This window comes from Coturnix japonica, chromosome Z (genome assembly GCF_054131305.1).
Source record: "Coturnix japonica strain WE chromosome Z, WE-NBRP24, whole genome shotgun sequence".
In the NCBI taxonomy this organism is placed as follows: Eukaryota; Metazoa; Chordata; class Aves; order Galliformes; family Phasianidae; genus Coturnix; species Coturnix japonica.
Window position 1 is genome coordinate 63,139,225 of NC_140702.1, and position 18,096 is coordinate 63,157,320.

The 18,096-nt window shown below is 39.2% G+C and overlaps 1 protein-coding gene across 4 annotated transcripts in view; it reads right to left on the reverse strand.

Annotated features, from left to right (window-relative positions):
• OSMR (oncostatin M receptor) overlaps nucleotides 1–15,847 on the reverse strand; it is a 31,053-nt gene extending 15,206 nt beyond the window's left edge. The window contains exons 1-7 of one of the 4 annotated variants that reach the window (XM_015848500.3): nucleotides 15,519–15,796; nucleotides 13,901–14,028; nucleotides 10,413–10,510; nucleotides 5,793–5,953; nucleotides 2,743–2,902; nucleotides 1,218–1,493; nucleotides 352–481 (exon numbers count right to left, since the gene is read on the reverse strand). In XM_015848500.3, coding sequence (XP_015703986.2) covers nucleotides 352–481; nucleotides 1,218–1,493; nucleotides 2,743–2,902; nucleotides 5,793–5,953; nucleotides 10,413–10,485 — 800 coding nt within the window. In that variant the 5' untranslated portion in view covers nucleotides 10,486–10,510; nucleotides 13,901–14,028; nucleotides 15,519–15,796. Of the gene's footprint in view, nucleotides 1–351; nucleotides 482–1,217; nucleotides 1,494–2,742; nucleotides 2,903–5,792; nucleotides 5,954–10,412; nucleotides 10,511–13,900; nucleotides 14,029–15,518 lie in introns of all 4 variants that reach the window. The other 3 variants (XM_015848499.3, XM_015848502.3, XM_085530161.1) reach the window with 3 other exon arrangements.
• Nucleotides 15,848–18,096: the final 2,249 nt, after the last annotated feature.

Genomic DNA, 18,096 nt, shown 5'->3' on the forward strand with positions numbered 1-18,096 from the left:
TGCTAGTTCATTAAATCCTACTTATCTGCTATGCGCATCACCCAACAAATCAGATCTTATTTGTAAGTTATATATCCTGTTTGCAGGTATCTTTATAGCTACTTGAAAGTCTCCATACAAATTAATACTGAATAGTTGTTATAGCAGGCTTTATCAAGCAGACACTGATCTAATGAAACAGTAACTTTGTTACAGGTCATAGCTTAAATAAGCTGAAAAACTGAGTTAGAAAGAGGCAAGCAGCTATCTGCAACAAGGATAAAAACACTTCCAGAGATTCTGATGGTCATAAGGAATCTAACCATTTTGTATATCACATGCTAGAATTATTGCAGCAATGAGAGGACATACTGTTCAGACAACTTGTATTTTGACGAGTGACTTCCATAAAGGTAGGTGTCTTGTCCTTGGTCCCAAGTACAAGTTATTTCTCTCATGTTCCGAGTTTGGCAGGAAAAATCACGAGGTGTATCAGGTGGTCCTTGTCAGAGTGAATAACCATAAAAAGCCAACAGCATGGCAGTTAATGAAAATAATAATAATCCATAAACTCAATATATTAGCATACTAGAAACAATGGATGCGTACAAAGCCTAATTTACTACAAATGTCATTATTTCAATTACACTTATTCAGCTATCACTCTGCAGAGTTACCAGGACTGCACTGTAAATTAATTGCAATGTAAACACTTCTTTAGGTTATTACTTTTTATTACATTCATACATTAACTATTTTAACCTGTATTGTTGTTGTTGCTGATGTTGTCATTTTTACATTGAATCACAGAATCAATCAGGCTGGAAAAGACTTTAAAGTCCAACCAGCATGCTACCCTAACTCTAACAGCCCTTCACTAAATCATGTCCCTAAGCACCACATACAAACACTTTATAAACACATTCAGGGATGGTGACTCAGCCACCTCCCTGGGGAGCCTATTCCAGTACATGCAACACTTAGTGCCACATATTATACCCACTATATTCACATCATTAATGAATCTAAACACGTTTAAAACAAAGCTTTCCATTCAGTAATATTCCCTACAAGCATGCATACAGACCTTAAGTCAGAGGTTAACCTGAATTTGGCTAGACCTAAAAGGACAATGCCAAATTACAGTCAGATTGTATTTTTCTCTCCCCACACCCCCCGCAGCCACTCTTGTCTTAACAGGAACAGGGAAACATAATTGATACAAAGCCTTCACTTACTACCCACAAAGAAAACTGCATAAGCAAAGCAATTGACTTCACTGCAAGACTCTCTACAGAAGACATGAGGCACTCCTTTGAATGTCACATTCTTTGCAATGAGAAGTCCAACTTGACTGTTCGTGCGATTGAAGTAAGGAATGGGTGAATTTAAAAAAAATTCCTTTATGATTTGACCTTTCCTTCCAATGCAACAAAGACTGATGTCAAAGCCTTGCTCTATAATTTTTTCATCTGGAAAAATTTTTGGTTCACTGATATTTGAAGCATCCAGACCTGTAAATTAATACATAATAAACCATTTCAAAATTTTCCTATGGCAGTAACCTTATGTAACAGAGTATTTACATGAAAATCTGCTATTGAATTGTCATTCATGACCATTTATTTAATATTCTTCCCCATCAGAGACCAATTAGATATGTAATTATATTCATTTTATATGTATTTTATATGTATTATATCAATATACAATTTTATACATTATATGCATTTTAATAAACCCATCCATGTATAATGTAGCTTGACACCTAAGAGGCCTAAATCCATCCTGCTTCCTTTCACATGGGTGAAAACAAGCAGTGCACATTCAAGAATTGCCTTTACAGATGAACTCTGCCTCCTGAACCTATGAACAAGCTGAAGTCTACAGCCAAGGTGTCCACTCTTTTTGCTTTTGAGCAGAGGACTGAAAAGCAACGTGCTCTGAACCTTTTAGATGTTTGACTAAGATAAGCCAACAAGGAGTAAATGAGATTGGTAAGGGGATGTGGAATATCTATGGTGTTCAATGTTGGACCCTCTGATGGGGGCAAGAATCAGCAAGATTTAAGCTACCTCACAAGCTTTTGAATAGGTTGAGTATAAAGCTTTCTCTCTGATTAAAAATCAGGAGGCTCTAAATAGAATCTGTATGCAGGATCAGTTTATGGCAAGCCTTTGTGACTCCAACCTGATTTCCTTTAAATAAATAAAATCACAAAAACTGTTATAGTGAGAATAAAATAGAAACTCTTTCTTATCTTCAGTTAAATAAAGTGAGGGATATTGGCAATTTGTATGACACAGTCTAAGCATACTGATTTACAACCAGGAATTTCTCTTATAACTAAAACACCTTGTTGATCCAAGCAAGAAGAGTATATATATATATATTCATATATATATATATTCATATATATATATATACACCTATATATATATATCCTAAAACAGTTGTACACTTTGTTTAAACCAAATTCTGTGGAAATCAAATTGCTTTAATAAGACATATGATGATCCAAAAATAAAACTTTTTTTTTCTTTTTTCTTTTTTTTTTTTTCTGATAACATTTGTTTGTATTATTAGTCCACTTCCAGGTGACAGAGGGAGCTGACTTACACTTCACTCTTCATGTCTTTAAAACTAATCAAAGCTATGTTGTTTTTCCTGAATTGGACTTTAATGGTAAAGTCATCAGAAAATTAAAATCTAGCTTTGCACTGGAAAAATAAAGCCAATATTGCAAAGGCTTGTTTTGCTCACCCGGGATAGTCTCCCACAGACTCCACTGACTCCAGGTTTTTGATGCTTCTGCTTTGCTTCTGATTCTTACTGAGTGTGACATACACTCCAAAGGTAAGTCTGAATCCCATGTCCAGTGAAGAGGCTTTCCTGATTTATCGAGTGTGGCATTAAGAAACTCCTGCAAGTAAAGGCTGGTAAGGCAAATTACTGAAATCACAGCAGCATTTAGACACTTTAGAAGTATGATCAAGCAGAGAGCAGATTCAACTACTTTTGAAAAATGAATATTTGAAATTCTACCTGCTGCTCCCATTAACTAATGGCTTACAAATCTGCACTAGCAACAGCAGAGAGGCAGAAACACTGGCAAGGTTGCTTGGTTTTAACAACATAATTATAACTCTGGACACATTCCACAAGAAACAGGTTAATCCTCAGGGACCTTCAGTGAGTTATTTGTGCCTGCTAATACATCAGTCTGCAGACACATTGATACCTGCTATGTACTTAGTCTTATGCTCTGCATTACGTATCCTTGGCTCTGAACTACAGAAGACAACTGCACTGGCCAGTAGGGAATTATGCATATATTGTCCTGTTATGGTTCTGATGAGCAGCATCAGAGGATGGTACATCAGTGACAAGGAAAGCAGGAAAACACCCACAAATATCACCAAGACATTTGAGTATCATGCATATGCTGCAAGTTTTTTGTGCACATGAAAGAGCACATTAAGAGCATTAGGAGCTCCATAATAACAGAAGAATGACGTATTATATAATATGAAGTTCAAAAGCAAAGCAAAATGCTCTGAAACTTGTCGAGCATTATTGTACTGACATGTACAAATGAAAGCCCACAGCAATAGATATAAAATATTCTGCTGTGTTCTAAGAGAAGGTATTGCATAAGTTTCTCATACCACACATGTACTACGGATCACCCAGAAGCTTAATGGGCTGTACTAACAGCACTGCAACTCAGACTAAGCAGGACTTATGACTAAGCATTATCCAGTCATATAGGTAGGTCACTCAGAAAGTAATGTCTGCTGTTTATTTCCATGGAAACTACAACTGATATAAAGAGTACAGTAACACTATTTGATAAAGCAAATTCTCACCTATATAACATAGTCACCACTGTTAGCTATATGAACAAGATTTTTCATGCCACATTCACAAAACTTTGCACTAGCAGAGATGGCCCACTGTTTCACAGTGGCCATGACAGTGTCTTTGCTCAGAAAATGTATATACGTCTATACAAACACACACATGGATATATGTCTCCCTGCCTGTAACCCTTTGATTTGCGTGGATGAGCTGATCGATATACTCTTCATTTTGTGGTGTGACAGCTGTACATGGCCATTAAGAACATGGCTTATCTTTCTTGTCTCTGTTGCCACTGCTGAAAAGCACCACTGACAACATCACAGTGCTGACATTCACTGTTAGTTCTCCATAAATGTTCCAAAACATTTTGGAACACAACATGTATTTCAGATCTTCTTATAGTAATCACACCACGCTTTCAGCTCCTCTTGGAGAAGAACTTTGTAAACATTTTAGAATTACTCAGTTATAGCACTGAGTACTGCAGCCGCTGCTTTGAAAGTTTCATGGACTGTGCATGTGAGTCTACTTATAGCAAAGCAGAGTTTCTTTATTAGAAAAGTCTTCATAAAAAAAAATAAAAAATCATAAGCGAGTACATTCCTGTGTGACAGTGACATCCAAAATATCCTGTTTATTTTCCACATCATATTTATTATGAGTAACATTACAAACTTGGAACTTGGATTCAAAAGATTATTTCTTTCTTCCAGTAAGTTAATAATTTGTTGGAAGAATAATCCAAACTCCACACCCTCAGTGCTCCAACTCCGCACCCACCATCCTTCAAAAAATAACCATAATAATTTGGACTAACAAAGCCCCAGCTTCTGACTGGAAAGTTAGATCTACTCATGAGATTCTACCTCATGCATCAAAATTACCCAAGTCTTCTGAACTACACAGAGTGAAGTGCTTCTTCAAACCTAATAGAAAAAATACTAACAACTGGTTGATCTGAAGTAAGCCCTTTTCTGCTATACATCCTTTCTTATAAATAGCAGCTTAAAATGAGTAAAACTAGAAAATGATTCCAGCTAAGTCTTAACATGTGTATTTAATATCCCTCCACAGTTCAATCAGCAGATGACTCATAAAAAGCTATAACATCCCAAAGACATATGTTTAATTCCCAAAAGATTTTATCAGATCCAAAGGATAGGAATATTTCTTGGAAGACAAAAGTTCTCACGCTAAAGTCAACAACTCAGAAAATGTCAGAAGCAGACCAAAACAGTAATAATTTAGGTGATAATATGTGAGCCTCTTCAAAATATCCTGCTGTTTCACGTGCTAAAGAAAGTTAGCAGAAAGGGACTTGGCAAAGGAGATTCCACCACCTTCTTCTCAAATGGATGAACTGGGTACGTGGTGGTTGCTGACAAGGCCAAATATTGGTCTTCAAAGGCCTCAGTCATGCTGAGACAATCCTGTTTGGTTTGTAAGATGAGAAGAGTTGCAGCAACTCACAGCTCATGTGCTATTTGTCCCCAGTGATGGTTAGCTATTACATTAACAAAAAGCCTGTCTTCTAAAATGAAATGCAATTTTTCCTGCAGGCTGCCTGAGGGACTTGCATCTTGGAATGGAAACAGAAGGTTTTAGAATCAGATCTTTTAAGCTTGCCCACTGCAGTCCCTCAGTAAAGATACATAAGGCATATATACAGTCCCTCATTAAAGCTACATAAGGCATATATATGTACTGCACAGGTGGAAATTACTTCTTCAATTGAACGATCACAGTATCTGGGCATAACATTAGACCAAGTCTGGTATTTACTGAAATACTTAGGTTCTTTTATTAAAAGTTTTAGAAATACTTTGCTGTAAATCATAAACTTACACAGCAAGGCAATCTGCATATGCATTTGAACATTTTATTACCCTTTAGCTTCTTTCATATTCCTAGTAATTACTACAGCTATTTTTTTTTTTTAATGCACTTACCGTCCACACAATATCTTCATCTGCTCGACGGACTTGTATTTCAAAAGACATTACCAGCTCAGCATTGTGTGCTGATTTGCCAACATCCCACTCCACAAGCAGACGCTGAAGAGCCAGATCCTTGTGAACATTAAGATATGTTACTGGAAACACAAGGGATTCTAGGAGCACAAAAATTACACAAAAATATTAATGCTTAAGTATTATTCAGTCCTTTGAAGAGTATGCTATGAGAGGCCAAAAATCTCCATGCTAGCTTTTTCCTGGAAACATAAGCCAAGGCAGTGGAACAAAGAAAGGGTAAATGGAACAGTCTGAACACGTGGAAGCACTACAGTACTGTGCAGATAATGGAGAACTGGAACACATTGTCTTGAGAGGCTGCGGACTTTACTCCTGGGAGATCTTCAAAAACCACCTGGACATGATCCTGGGCATTCTGCTCTGGGTGTCCCTGCTTGAGCAGTAGTTGCAGCAGATGTGCACAAGAGGTCCCTTCCAACCTCAACCATTATGTTTTTTCAAACAAGTCATAAGACATACCAAATTCTGCTCCCATCTCTAACAATGACTCTCCAACTGACCAGTAGTGACTGTAACAAAGAAGTTTAGTAGAAAACAATTAGAAGAATGTAAAGGAAAAATTCTAAACCCATTAAAATAATTATGAAAAAAAATTGAATTAGGTCACTGCTAAGAACTTTCCCCAAAACCACTTTGATTGTGAATCTTTCTCCAGATTTGTCAGGGTGTGCTCTTTTGTGTCTATCAACTATGTTTGTTGTATTGTTCAAGCAGATCTGAAACAACAGGAGAGGTTAGAAGCAAGACAAGGTCACTCCTAGTAGTGCAGAAGGAAATACAGACTAACTAACAAATAAAGATCAAGGCCCGTCCTGTTTATTTAAAAACCAAAAACAAGTTAGAAAGCAAGAACAAGGTTCCTGAAACTACTCAATAGTCCTCAGCCCCTCAGCATTATCTTTGGTATGTTATTTAATTTCATTATGCTCTTAAATTACCAGCTACTTTATCCATGTATTTATCCTTTTCCTTATAGCCTAGTGAAGAGGGATAACACCATATATCAAAGGGACTGAATCTCAGGAAATTCCAACACCCAGAAAGCCTTTTAAGAATTAAGTCAGAAAATCCTGACTAATTTTCATTCTTTGACCTAATGAAGATTTAATTATTTAAGGCAAATACACTTTGTAGGTCTGGCTTTAACTCCCAGAATAAATTACATTTAAAAACTCAGATTAAACCCTTTTTATTTTTCAGGAAAGGAGAATCTCCTTGAGCAGCAGATTTTTTTTTATTTTTTTTTTCTAGGAGCACTAATTAGCTGAAAACCACAGATCACCTTATGAGTAGTTGCTCCTCTTATATATATGCTTTGTCACCATTCAAAAACAACAAATCCACCCATCTCTTGGAAAAGACAAAATATGAGAGAGAAAACTAGGTTTTATTGTCCAACCTCTTGGTTTCAGAAACAGGCTTGTGGTACTCAATAAAATTTTTCAAGGAAGTACACACAGATGTATGCACATGTATTTTCTTCCTCCATAGCCTTTCATATACATATATGAAAAGATGGGAAAAGTTGAATGTAAATGATTACATGACAGCAGGTTTTGAAAGTGCTTCTTCTGTGAGGTAACTACAAAAATATTTTATGTAAAGAAATAAATTTTCTACTTTTGCAATAGTTGTGTCTTTCAATCCCTGACTTGCTGTTTGACAGTTGCTTCTGATTGGAAAATAGTAAAAAAATAATGGCCATCAGTTTTATACTACTGGGATGATTTGCTAATGTCTGGGATGGAGTAAACAAAGCTGAGGGCCTGGGATAAAGGTTTCACTTCCCTGACTGATGAGGAATAGCAATTCTAAGTCTTACAGGAAAAAAAGAAATGTTGGACTCACTGCCAATGACTGACCAGGCAGGGAGCCAGAAGAACCAAAGCAGAGAATGATACCATTAAGTGTGGAAGCTGAACATCTAATGCTCGTCAGAGAAGATATGATGATCCATTTGTATCCTTACGTTCTCCGGACTTTCAACACCAAAACAAGACAAAGGCTGTAAAAATCCCTCTTCTGCTAAGGAATTGGCAGTAATGTTGCTCTTCTGATGTATGTAATCTTAACTGCTCATTTTTCCACCTGTACCTTCACCACCCTGCTAACTGAAGTACCACAAGGCAAAGCCTTTAAAGGATTAATTTTGTCTACAAAAATTGGTGGCTGATCTGAATCTTTGGACCCCTAGTCTTCCTGTGTTTTAGGTCTGCAGTACTGAATGAAATGGGAAGACGGTTAATTCCTGAAAAAGTAGTAAATCTAAAAGGATTGAACCTTCCAGACAGTTTTCAGAAACATGGCCAAATAGACAGGATTGTAGGTGAACAAATATTCAGAGAATGACTCCCCTTTGTTTTACCCTGTCCTGTGTCCTTTCAGATAGCCCCCTTAGGAAAACAGTTAGTTCTCCTTCACTGAATAAACTAAAACCTCACAGGCAGATCAAGCATTGTCTATACAAAAAACATTGCCATCCTGGATCCCTATTCTCTCTCTACAGTGAAAAGAGAAAGAGTACAAAAATGACTCATTCCAGATCTTACCAGAAGCCTAAAAGTTGCAAAACTGTGCTAAGCTTTCATCTGTTTTGTGACATTTACCAGTGGAAAATCAGAAACCTTTTCTTAGTTTTACAAATGGGATAAGGAGCAACAGGGAAACTGAGGAGCTCCCCAGAAAAGTGCTGAAGGTGGATTCACACCTATGAACGTTGTTTGCAAGTGCTTGCCTACAACATCACTTCATCACAAAGCCGTGACCACATCATGACTCAACATCATAACATGCTCCACAACTTCAGGACTTGATTTTACTCCCAGTGGGTATGCATGATATTTGCAAATACAAAGAAACAAGTTGTCGTCCTAATTGAAATAGGATATGACTAAACAGCACAAGCCTAATATAGTACCTCATTTTTGTTACTTTCCATAAAGGTTTTATTATTTTGAAATGCAAACCTTACGGGGATTCCAACTATCCATAAATATATTCCAGTGTCTTTTTACCTGAAATTTTAAGTTGAACTTGAGTTTTTTCTTTCTTCTCTACCTCTGACACCTTTTGTCCAAGCTAAAAATCTCATCCTGTTTCTCAGTACTTAAATACTATGACAAAAACAAAACTCTCACTGGTTTCTGGCTTTTTTTGTGTGTGTCTTGTTTTGCTTTTTTCTTCCTCCCCTCTCTTCCCTCTTCCCCCATCTGTACAAAAATTTCTTTTCTATCTTCTTCTAGGAAGATGATAGGTCATTTCTGACCTCACAGAATTTTGTTTTACACAGGGCCTGGTATAAGATCTGTATCAGTTGCAATGGCTCATACACTTTACCAACAAAGAGCAGAAGCAACATAGCTAGGGATTACTTCTAGAGTTCAAGATCTCAAAGACCACTGAGTTACAACACAGGAATTGTTAAGATTTCTGTTGTATAATACACTTATGTAGAAATATTTGTGACATATACAGTTATAACCTACTCCTCCTAGGAAATTTAAACAACAAAGGCATCTTAAGACTTGTTCTACTCAAAAGGTAATTCAGACTACATGAACAGCCTTATGATTAACAGCAAAGACTGTTACTCCTGAACAACTGCATGTGAAAACATGTTACTAGGCTATTGTGATGCGGTAACTGTTTGTACTTGCCTGCAATGCAAAGGTTTGCCACTCCGAGGATATTAGTAATAGAATCTCAAAATCAAGAAACTAGCATGCCAAGTGATAGAAGAGTGCAAGTATGAGTTTCAAGGATGAAAAGAGAAGGGATGAAAAAGGTAAGAAATACATACATTACTTCTTCAGTATAGTATCAAGTACATTTGTACTAAATAAATAAAAATAAATAAAACCTCTTCATCCTTCACCATAGCTAGAGCAATGAAACTTCTACAATGAAGACTACATTTTGTTATGTTCTACCTCTTAACTGGTCACAGACAATGCCAATTAAAATTGTTCATTTTTCTTTTAGCAACATGCCCAGTGCTACTGGCAGTAGCAAGATTGCAAGCAATTCCCTTTAAAATACAGAGTCTTCTGGAAAGCTTTACTATATTTAACTATGTTCCCTGAGAATACGTATATGCACTTTTTTCTTAGTATGAGGTGCATTCATGAAGAGTAAGAGAATAAAAATTTTTTCCTGGGACTTGAAGGCACAACCAGAAAACAGTCACCCTAAGTCCTAACATTCCCACAGATGAAACAAACAAAAGTAAAGACATGAAGAAACACAAAAGTTTTCGGAGAAAAAGTAAATTATTCAAAAGGGACAAAGTATAGACCAAGACAAGAGAATGGAAGCAGATCAACAAATACGGTTTGACTTTATAGCGGTGCAAGTGATTGATTCAAAGGGCAACTTTGCATGACGTGTTTACAAAAGGTAATTTTGAATGCTGTTTCATCTCTTTATGAAATAGAATAATTTGACTGAGCATGTAACATTGTTTAATCACAGGAGAGTTAAAAATCAGCAAATCCAAAGCTCCAGTTGTAGCTTCCAAATTAAAAAAATAATATTTACCTTGCTGTGAGTATGCAATGCAGCAAGACTTCAAGTGTAGCAATACTGCCAGAAACACGAAGTGATTCATCATTCATCTCCCTTTTCCCGCACACGATCTATTGAGAAATATAACATTTCCATTTGTGTGTTTCTTTTAGGATAGTTGTAAATCACATAATTGTTATTAATTTATTTAAGAACAAATGAATAAATGAAAACCCAGCCACACAACAACTTGGGATTTTAGGAGAAATTCAGGAAGAATAGACAATGAAAAAAACATCATCTTGTTCTTAGGATCTTTTTACAATATAGAGGAAAATATGCACAAAAAGTTCAATTCAGTCTAAAGAAGAAAAACATACAAGATTTTTATAAGTTTTCCATCAGATTTCCTAAGGAATACCAAAACTAAAGTTTGGCCTGATGCTTTTTTGGTTTTCCCCCTGAACAAGTAACAAGTAATCCACCCTAACAAAGGAAAAAGGTGATAAAGGTGTGAAAGGTATTGTGGATCCTGTTCCACTGTGCACAGAGGACAGTAGTAGAGAGGGAAAAAGGCTGGAGTTGAAATGACTGTGTCATAATCTTAGCAACTTCCATACCTAGAAGAACTGTCACCTCAAATAACACCAAGCTCTACCTAGCAGTCTGGTTACAGCTTTCACACTCCCAACTGTGGAGTGATGAAGATCCGACTCACACATCTCAGTACAGTCCCATGGGACTGACAAGTCAGACCTCATAGCACATGATTACCACTTCAACATTCCCCTATGCAGAGGAAGAGGTAAACATCCAGCAATAGCACAGTTAAAAGCATACAGGCACAGAGGGTACAGAACTCCAAACAACAGAAACAGTATCATAGGACACAATTCTCTTTTACTTCTAGTTTCTATCCTGTGCATTCCTGGAGCTGCGTAGAATATTGATAAAAAGTGTTAACTTCCAAAATGGCAATAGGAACTGCTTAGCAGGACAGATAACCAGGATGACCTTCTGTCCCCACAAAAGCCAAGGACAGAACATTACCAGGAATTTACTCCAGAATTTCTTCCTGGCAGAAAACCTCCAATTCATTACTTCAGAGTTTCAGAAATTAAATTTAATGGCACATCCTTGGATCCTCTGTGGTTTTAGAAAGATACAAATTTCTCTGACAGCTCAAGGTAAAAGACTTCAAACTTGCTTTTTTTTTGGTCAACTTGTAGAGGTCAAAAGGAAAATATAGAAGAGTTTGGAGTTAGCGCAGCAGTCTGGGGCCCTGCACTCATGAGCGCCCTTGCTTCAGTGTGTCCCAGATTTCTCCTCATAAGCCCAAATGCTTCACCTGGAGTCTCCCGGACACAAAAGGTGAATGTTGCCCTTCCTAATTCATAGGATCCTGCAGTCTTTCTTGCCCAGGTAGCAATATCCTCAGAAGTATTTTGACAATGCTAAAATTAACTTGAATAATTAACATGATTTTGAGAACATAGGTCTAACTCATATTTCAACTAACAGTCTGTCTCAAGAACTAAATACAATCAACTTCTTCATGGATATTCTATCTTTAAAAGTTAATTAAGTCATTTGATATATCTTGTCTGAAATAAACACAGTAAAGGACTCTTTGCTATACAGTGGAATGGCAAATGAAAGGAAAGAAAGTAGAAAGAAGTTTTTCCAAAGTAGATTAGGTTACAAATCCGTAAAACTTCAGTACATTGTTCTTATTTTGTATTATAGGAAATGAATACAAAGTCAGATCTTGCACACCCTTTCCCAGAGGTCTCTTCCAACCCCTACAATTCTGTGACCTATTTGTCATGTAACATTTACACATTAAAACTAATGGAAAAGCATTGTGGCAGTCATGAAATACTAGACTATTCGCTTAAACTACTACTTCTCTAGAAAACAAGTCGAAAAACTTTTCTGCTTTACACAGGTATTCTCAGCTACTATATTGAAATTGGCAATATCAAAATCACTGTTTTGCTAAATGCTTTGGTTGTTTATTTATCAATCTGAAAAGACATGAAGTTATGCTCTTTGAGAAGCACCACATCAGTGTGCCACAGTTCTTCATCTGAGAGTGAATCACTGTCAACGTTTCTTAAAGCCTGAGAGATCATGTTTTGTTAGCATTCCTCAGCCTGGAAGGCCTGTGAATTTTTTGTCCACAAATTAAAGGTGAGAAACAAGAAGCTCTCATGTCAGTGACTTGGAATACAGACAGCAGACATGCAATTTGAATACTTAGGTAAGTAAAAATTGCCATAGGTTTTCTCTAGAATCACAGTGCCATTTGTTCAACTGAGTCTTGAAGAACTCCGAAGACAGAGATGCCACAACTTCCCTGGACAACTTTTTCCCATTCTTAACAACCCCCTGTATATATTTAAGCTGAATTTTCCTTGATACAATTTGCATTGGTTTTCTCTCATCATTTTGCAAAAGATTTAGCTTTGTCTTCTCAGTAAGTACCTATTAGTTAGGCAAGATGGTAGTTAGAGATGGTAGTTAGAGCTGCTTCTAACTTTCTCCCCTCAAAGCTAAACATGTGTCTATTTCATATACTCTTTCTCAGTGTGCCTCCAACCCCTCACAGAATCTTTTTCTGGATTCAGCCTAGTCTGTCCGTCTTAGTAAAGGGAGCTAAGAACTGGACACAGTAATGTAGATGTGATCTCACAAGTGCCAGATAAAAGGAAATTCTGGATATGGTCTTGCTAAGATAGCCCCATAGATAGCTAGCCATCCTTGTCATAAAATACACTGCTGGCTGTTTGGCAGTGTGACATCTTAGTTCTTCAGCTGCACTGCTCCCTCCTATTCCATCCAGCAGGACTTTACATTTATCTTCTCTAAACTTCCCAAGATTTGTCATCTAATTTCTTTCAGGCTGTTGATGCGCCAACGAATCACATCCTTGCCTGCTAGAGCATGAATTGTTTCCATCTATTTAACCTGATCTGCATCCTATTTAAAGATGTATTTCATTCCTTCATCCAGAGTGTTGATAAAGATGTTAAACAGCACTGGCTCAGATATCAACCCCAAGGAATACCATTCTAAATGTCCACCAGATATCAGCTCATCAGAGTCAATCTCCTTAAGCCTAATTGTCCAGATAGCTTGTGCCTCTGAACGCTTAAAGTAAGGTCTATGTGAAGGCAAGTCACATGAATGCTTTCAGCTAGGAACCACTGGTTCCAGCAGATATCTGGATAAGGGGGAGGGAAAAAAAAGCACAGATGAACAGATACATCTGAATTACAAAAGGCAGTTAGGAATACATTACTCAATTTAAATTACAGATGCAGGCCAAAAAGTAAAGTGGAATCTGTCTCATTCCCCCAAATACACACATATAATATTGCTGTTAGTGGGCTGGGGTTTTTTGTTTGTTTTTGTTCTTATTGTTTTGTTTTTAAGTTTTGCTTTAATACAGTAAGGAGAGACTGTGGTGCATATCGTGTGGCATTTCCAAGACACAAATCAAATGTAAAACACATTACCTTGGGAAAAGATAAATTCTCTTTCTGCACATAATTTTCTAATAGTCTAAATAAATATCTTCTAGTAAACTGCTTCTTCTTTGGAACAAAATGCAGACAATCAACATAAGTCCTCTTCTGGCCAATGCCTTTGCAATTCCACGAAATAGAGGAAAAAGAAATTCCTGTTATTCATCTGATAAGTATGCCCAAGATAAACATTTTGTCAGAACTCTCTTAAAGGCATAAAACTTCAACTGAAACTTCCTTCAGAATGAGGGTCACAGTATTCATGAGCTAGCAGCTGGGAGCTGGATCTGTATGGTGCACATACTGCTGCAGTGTCTGCTATGAATATTTAGCATTAGTACATGACAGAATTGATATGCCTTGTATCAGTCTTCCTCCAGTTGTGTATTCCAAATCACCCTTCATACAATTCTTTCTCAGCATCCCTTGCTTACTTAAAACAGCTGCCAGCTGTACCCACATCCTTAAATGATCCAAAGCCTGAACACAGGCTGAGAAAAGAATGTTTTTCTATGACCCAGAAAATTTTATTCATCTGAAGGACATTATTATGCAGGGACACCACTGACATTATCAGTCAAATTAGTCCTTGTGCTCAGCCTCTCTCCTTCTAAGCAACATTAAAGACCATTCCCACATATTTCGCCAGTTTACAGCAGAAATTACAGCTGTGTGCAGACACTGAAAGCTGCTAATAAAACCTTGCTGTCTAAAGGATAAAAAGCAATTTATAAAAGCTGCATGCGGAAGAAAGGATTTTCCATAACTAAGTTCTGATCCACGTGCAACTACTTGATTATTCAGGGACAGCTTTGTCTCCCGAACTGTTGCTGGTTTGTTTAAATAGAGAGTGCTCTTTGATGTTGATTTTCTAGAGAGCTTTTCCACAACAGGTAAACATCGCATTTTTCGGTCCCACAAGGGTTAGAATCGAAGCAAACAAACAAACAAACAAACAAAAAATGCAATTAAAGGGTGCAGAAACGGGGTCTGAAAGGTGTGAAGCACTCAGCGAAATGAACAAGTCGGAATTCCGATGCGCATCTACACGCAAACGCTGCGAGCAGGTGGGGAGGAGTGGCACCCCGTGGTGGCACAGCACCAACAGCCGCACCGCGCTCTTCCGTCTGCGGGAACGACGAGGGGATCAGTGTTACCCCGCAGGAACTAGCTTGGCACGAAACTCTTAGGGAAAAAGAGAGATGAAAGTCACATCCCAAACAGTCACCCTCCGCAGAACACAGGACCCGCACGGGGCAGCACTCGGCAGTTTCCATCCGGGCTGCAGCCTCAGCCTGCAGGGACAGCGGGAGCGTCGAGGGACGAAGCGCTCAACCCCGCCCGACTCAGCCGCTGCCCGCGGTCAGACTGCGGGGCGGGCAGGGGGCACTGCCGGCGCTGAAGGACCTCGCCGGAGCTTTGGGACAGATGAAGCGGGAGGGTGGAAAAGCGGGAGGCAGTCAGGGGTGCCAGCGGGCACTCCGGTGACCACAATAGGGAGTAAAAGAACTCCGCACAGCACTTCCCAAAAGGGGACGGGAGCTCCCCTCAGCGAAGGCGCGGGGAGAGAGATGGGTATGAGGGGCGCTGGGTGACCGGTCCGACTCACCTGCAGCTCTCTCAGGAACCGGGGGAGGCACGCTCCCCCGGCGGCTTCGTCGCCCCGGCCTCCCGACTCGGTGCGGGTCAGGATTGCGAAGCTCTGGGCGGCGTGGGCAGCCCCTCCTTTCCCGTGCGGGGCGGTGCCTCCCGCAGCTCGCGGAGGACGGGTGAGGAGAGCCTCAGGAATTTCCTCCCCGCTCCGGGAAGCGTGGCTGGCCCCCTTGGCCTCATTCCCGTGGAGGGTTATCACGTCGCTCCTCCTGCCCAGAGCTCCCGGGGCTCCCCGGTTGTCACTGCCTGCCTGGCTGGTGCTGCCGTCCGACGGAGCTCGGAACCGAGAAGGGTTTGGTTCTCGAGGTCGGAAGCCGCCCGCCTTCAGCACCTTTGCAACTGCGGTCCGCCAGGTGTTCCCTCCCTCCCATGTTCTTCCCCTGCTGAACAGCGCCCTGCTGCTTTACTTAGCTTTTCCATTTTCTCATGGTGTGTCCAAGAAAAGGATCTCAAATGAGAAGACAGTTTCAATGTTCGTATATTCGGGAGAATCACATCCATGTCTTCCGTGGAGTTCCTATGCATGTTGAGTCATGCAAACTGAGTGTTTCCTAGACGTTCACTGGTTACTCATCTTTAATTGCCTGCCTATTTGAGGCACTAACACTATACATACACAGTTCCTGCACCCTTACAATGCCCTCTTTGAATGCAGAGGAGTGAGTGCGTGGAAGGTCATATAACTATGTAGTTATACTAAAAATCAAGGTCACAGATGTTTGATGCCCATCTTTTGGCATGTTCCTTCACTCTCTTTTTCTCACTAGCAAATCACCATTATATATTAATAAGTTCTATTTTCTAAACTGTGTTTTAACAGCACGATTAAAAAATCCTTCTAGAACTCTATTATTTTTATGTGGGAGAGTAGGATTTGAATAATGTGCAATAAATATTGCATGGGTTGTTCACAAATTCATAGGTACGGACAGAAGAAGGGCTGTTGGCGTGATGTCATTGGTAGTAGAAGGATTTTGGAAAGAAAATACCAGCATAAAAAGGTATAAAAACCTGACAGGAAAAATCACCTCAGGAAGTCTAGTCAAGCTAATAAGTCTAGCTAGCAATTAGCTGGGAATCAATACATCTTACAGTTACCTCGGAGGAGCTGGTAGAAGGTGGCAACAGTGCAATGCTGAGAATCCTTTGACACTTTTCCAGTGAACCACTGGAAATGACCCTTTCCTTTCTTGTTCATGCCTGCCTGCCCTGTACAGGCTTTGTTAGGACAGTAATAAAAGTGTCAGGTATACTAATGCCCAGTCTAATAGCTCACTAAACACAACTATGTTTTTATGAGTGTGTGTTAGCCAGTAACAAAATGCTTTATTTTGAATTATATATATTCTTTTTACAAAGTGTCTGCACCTGGCTAAAAGTAACTAAGCAAACTGACCTAGAAGGGACAGAACCCTCTCCTTCAAAACAGGACTTCACCTGTGTGGTAATTGCTCAGTCTCCAACAAATGCAATTTCAGATCCTTTCTAAGTAACCTGACACAATACTTCCTTTCCCCTGAAATACTTTTTCTAATGTCCAACCTAAACATCCCTGACCAAAATTTGTGACTTGCTTCTTGCTATCTTGAAGCATTTGCAATCAATAGGATATGTTGCTTACCCAGTTTCTAACTGCAGTTTAGATAGTTGTGGCGTGCCTTTGGGTGTTCCGTTAGCTTCCTCTTTGGGAAACAAAACAGGCTTTTAGTGCTACAGGCCACTGACAATCTTAGTACGTTCGTGGTCTAACTTCTGTTTCTCAGCATCTTCCTTGAACAGGGCTGCCAAGATCTGGATGCATTATTATAATTTCTTTGCTGTTGATTAAAGGCACCACTGTAGCCCTGCATCTGCAAGCAAGGCTTTCTTCCTGCTTGTTCCCAGTGCCTATGTCATTAGTGTAATATCGCTTCAGGTGGGCAAACAGCCATGGTAATTTCCTCCCAAAGTATGGGATCTTCTCCCATAATTCCACCCTTTCAGCTTTCTCATTTGTGTGCATAAGCTTGGGGCAGCTGCCAACCAGTCAATCACTTCCCTCACTTCACTGTCATTTGTCGTTGCTGACCTCATCACTCCTAGTTTGAAGTTCTCCTCAGGATTGGAGCCTGTTGGCAAATAAGGTTTAACCCCTCTTAATCAGTCAGATGTCATCTCCCACCAGTCCTTCTTCCTTAACAGGGATCCCATGGTCAGAAAACTGATCACTTCTAGTTGACACCAGCTGTGTGAGCATATGTTTACCCTCAGAATTCTCCATTCACATCTGGGACATCTTCCCTTTAACAGCAGGATTGAGAAGGTGCCATCTGAGAACCCATGCCCTTAGGCATCACCTCCAAGACAAATTTTTACATTTTACTGTCCTGGGTATCTTCCTTTCCCATCCCAGTGCACACATATGCTGCCTGCCCCTTCCTTCAGTACTACTGGTGATTCAAGTTCTTCTATCTTGGAGAAGATCAGAGGAACTGCTCATGAACAGGCCTCTTTCAAGTATCCTCTATTTCAGAGTCAGCTAGAAAAAAGAACTT